The 4316-nt window shown below is 46.1% G+C and overlaps 1 protein-coding gene across 7 annotated transcripts in view; it reads right to left on the reverse strand.

Annotated features, from left to right (window-relative positions):
• ALS2CL (ALS2 C-terminal like) overlaps positions 1-4316 on the reverse strand; it is a 100714-nt gene that overhangs the window by 19681 nt on the left and 76717 nt on the right. For all 7 annotated transcript variants that reach the window (XM_019529628.1, XM_019529605.1, XM_019529637.1 and 4 more), the window contains 2 exons: positions 2857-2955; positions 604-762 (listed from right to left, as the gene is read on the reverse strand). In XM_019529628.1, the coding sequence (XP_019385173.1) occupies positions 604-762; positions 2857-2955 (258 nt within the window). The remainder of the gene's footprint in view (positions 1-603; positions 763-2856; positions 2956-4316) is intronic.

Consider the following 4316-nt stretch of genomic DNA (forward strand, 5'->3'; position numbering starts at 1 on the left):
GACTTCACGGTCAGGGCGGCTAGGGTCTGGAACCAGCTCCCAAGAGAAGTGGTGCAGGCTCCTGCCCTGGGGGTGTTTAAGAGGAGATTAAATGAACAATTCGCCGGGGTCATTTGACCCCAGTACTCTTTCCTGCCATGGCAGGGGGTCGGACTCGATGATCTGCCCAGGTCCCTTCCAACCCTACTAACTATGAAACTATGAAACTATGAAAACAGGCGTTTTCAGGAAAAGACCATGCCTGAACCTCCCATGACAACACTTCTAGAAAGAGAATTTGGCTTGGTTTTAGACAGACGCTATCTAATATTAAATACAAGAATGGATCATCAAAACTGAAACCCTCATTAGTCAAAACTGAAACAGTGTGTTTCAATCTATCCAAAATTAATTGCAGGTTTCTTATCCAGAATTTGGAAATTCGGTCCATATGAAGCGTTCAGGGCTTGTTATTTTTCCAAAAATGGGAGACCCATTTCTTGCACAATGCCAGGTTTGTGCAATTATTACATTTTTGTTAACTCACCCCCATCTCAAGTTCAACAACAAGACAAAGAGTTGAAGCCCAAGGTTGTGGAAATTATTGGTCTGATTCGCTGTTACCTGTTTTTGTCATCCCAGACTCCATAGCCGTTCTTCTTGTCGTTTTCCCACTGCCCTGTATATTTAAAGGGATGCTCAGCTGAGGTGTCTTCCAGGATGCCAAAGCCTTGACGCAGGTCATCCTTGAAGTATCCCTTGTAGACCATCTCATTTCCATACCTGTAGAAATCAATTGCTTTAAAATAGCACCTGCTGGACTGCTTACAGCTCCTGGGCTGGGGACGCTGTCTCTCTACCACCTGAAATCTGTTTTTAGTCTGTAAAAAAGTTGTCTATTTTTTCCATCATCTTTCTATCGAAGGAACATGCGGGTGGGACACTTAGTCTTGCTCCTGTCATTCTGCTGGGAATGAAGACTGAAGTCTAATTGCAGGCCAAGAGCATAGGCAAAGCCAAAAATAATGCAGCACATAGAGCTGAGGTTCTCAACCTTTTTTTTTATTATTTGTGGACCCCTAAAAAGTTTCTTATGGAGGTCTGGACCCCTTTGGAAATTGTGAATGGAGGCATGGATCCCTTTGAACTATAACTGTGGGTATTCCCATACTTTTTGATCATAGTCATCTTTTGTGGACCCCTTAGACATTGTCGACAGACCCCTTGGGGTCCATGGACCGTAGACTGAAAACCACAGTATTAGAGAAATGTTTCTGTTGCAAAGCACTCAGGGAGGCCATAGCAGCTCAGGATGGTTTTGACCTTTTGGATTCCTATTTAAAACCTCTGGCTTTATCTTGATGATCACATGTAGGCGCCTGCACACCGAACAGGGCTAATATTACACATACTCCAGAATGACTTTGCTGCCACACTTCTGGGTTTAGTTCCAGCAGGGAGATGGATTATGCTTGACAAGAGCACACCTAGGACTGCTAGAGCTTGGATACATCATGTGCTACGTGGCCTATTGATGTCTGGCAGTAGCTAGATTATAATTAAAAATGCTTTGAGAAATAGCTTGGACACCTTAACCTGGTCCCTGATCCATCTGCCTTGTGCCAAGTATCGACTAGAAGACAGCATTTAATCCTTCTGAGAGCCTAGTTCAATCTGCTTGCCACTATTCACCATATGGGCTCAAACCATCCTGTTATCCAGTATCCTTTCCCTGAGTGCAGCGAACCCTTGATTCTCCAGAGACCAGCAAAGACACAATGCATGTAAAAAATACTGCTTTACTGGCCAGGTAGTATCCCATCTGACTCCTGGTACTACCCTACATACTGAATCCAGATGGATCACCCCATGTAGCCTGCACGTGTGCTACAAGTCCTACGGCAGGGAGGACAGCATGGTCCCATGATAGGGGTAGGCAGAAACGCAACCTAATTTCAAAGCCCAGTTGGCTCTAAGATGACAGAAACGTGTTAACTAGGATGGTCTTATCTGTTCTGGTCTTGATATGGTTAATGCATTGGGGTTGCAGACCAAAACTAGGGTTGTATTCACTCGTGCTAACCAGCTACCAATCTAGGCTGCACATCAAAAGTACACAAACCTCTGAAGAGACCTCAGTGGTGAAATCCAGTGGTCTTGAAGTTCAGGGAAGGAGGCCGAGGCTCGTTACAGAGCTGCTTTTTGGCCCGGGTTATACCCAAACTCCCTAATGGGGTTCTGAGATACATGCTAAGCCTGTGGTAATAGGTTAATGCTACCCTGTCCCTCGAGCCTTTCAATGGGAAACTGCAAATCTTCCCATTCTTGGGACCAGGGTTAGAACCAGAACCAGAAGAAAGGGTTTTCTTCTTTCAAAAACAGCCTGCTTTACCTCTCCAGGAGGATTACAATGCCCCTCTGAACAAGCATGTACATGGCGGAGGGATGATACAGTTTAGCTCACACCGCCCGTCAGCCATGAGAGCCGCGTGCATTGCCAAGACGTGGAAGGACTAGAAGAAAAGAGGCATGAAGCCATGCAAGGTCTTTTGCAGAGCTGCCTTTGAGCCATCCATAACACTGCACTTACCATGGAGAGGCCTCAGCCTTATTTGACTACAGGCTGCAGGCTAGGGACCTACATAGGTCCCTGTCGCCCGCCTATACACAAGAGATTTGGACCTATTCCTCAGTCTTGCCCCTATTCGATGTTGCTGCAATGCAAGGCCTCCTGCAACAGAGCTGAAAGCTCCTGTGGCCTGTCCTACCCTGTGGTGCAGTTGTGCCAGGACCTTCCTTGATGATGAAGGGACTGATCACCCCTCCAGGGTCCAGCCATTCCCACGCCCCAGAGCCCCGACCACAGACATTACTTACTCACAGATTCCATAGCCTCTCATTTTGCCTTCAAACCAGTGGCATTTATAGCAGTCAAAGCGATCTTCAGAAACACGGGGGATAAGGCAGATCCCAAACCTAGGGTCAGACAGGAGACTTCAGCACAGGTGAGGGAAGATAGAGGTGGACTGGATTAACATCAGACAGATCGCCTAGAAATAGGGCCCCTCTAGACGGCTGAAGCTACCTACGTGTCTGCAACCAGAGCCACCTTTAGTATCACCCCACCCTAAGTTTTGATTTAGCTTCCCTTGATCCACCTTATCATGATAAGCCAATGAGTAAGAGTAACTACTGAAGCTACAACATCTGTATCACCCATGAGGAAATGCACTCAGCTCAGTTAATCGCAAACAGAAGCATCTAGTTGACCAGGAAGAAGCAGCTATAGCCACGGTGGTCTACAAGACAGGCTGTATAAGGACCTCTCTCTTTCCCCATCCCACCTCATGGGCCAAGTTGGACCCTTGACTTTCTGGGCTAATCATGAATTACTGCTGCTTGGACTAAATAATGGTGGTTGGAGACGTTGGGGTTGGAGACGTTGAACAAGTGCCATTGCAATTGCAAGCTTCATTGCCTTTCCGGCGAGTACGGGGGAGTTATGCTCATGTGGTTGCACTGAGAAAGCTGAGAGATACACTGAAGGAATAAGATTGCTGCTCTGCATCCTGCCTGGGCTAGCAGCTCCTGCATCGTGAGGGTCAGCGGTTCCAAGCTACAAACAAGGACGATACCGCTACAAAGAGATGGGCATTCAACTTTTGGTAGGCATTGGTCCCACATGTTCCCTACGGACTGTGGCCATAACTCTGCAATGCTTCTCTAAAGGTTAAAGCTGGGTGATTATTTCCCCACCCCTCAATTCAGAATGAAAAAAATGGTTGGGGGTGAACGATTTTTTTTTTAATCCAAATAGCTTTTGAGTGTTTATATTTAATCTCCGTTTCAAATGAAAAGTCCAAACATTTGGCTATCTGAGAAAGAACACACACACTTGGACTTGAGATGTTTGACTTTTCAAAATAATCCTGAACAATTTAAATCCCCCCAAGACCCCTTTTTTCAGCAAGAAACTAATACATTTTTTACCAGCTCGACTGTAGAGAATGGGATATGGTGACCAAAAGGTTAAGGCATCTCGTGGTGGATCCACACATGCATGTATGACTTGTGCTCCTCCAGACACATGCTGAAGGATCAGTAAACTCAGCTATAAGTTTACTGTCAAAGGCAACCAGGTGCGATGCTGTCCACATCAGTCCCTTGTGTGCTAACAGCTGATGGAACTGGGACTGGCTTCCCAGATTAAGGACAATAAGAAGTCATTTTTTAAATACCTAGGGGGCAAAAAGAAGGTCCTGGGTAATGTGGAGCCCTTGCAGGACGCGTTGAGAAATTTGGTCATCACACCAGACGGCAAAGCTAACATGTTTAAC

This window comes from Crocodylus porosus, unplaced genomic scaffold, assembly GCF_001723895.1.
Source record: "Crocodylus porosus isolate Cpor-Errol unplaced genomic scaffold, CroPor_comp1, whole genome shotgun sequence".
Classification (NCBI taxonomy): Eukaryota; Metazoa; Chordata; order Crocodylia; family Crocodylidae; genus Crocodylus; species Crocodylus porosus.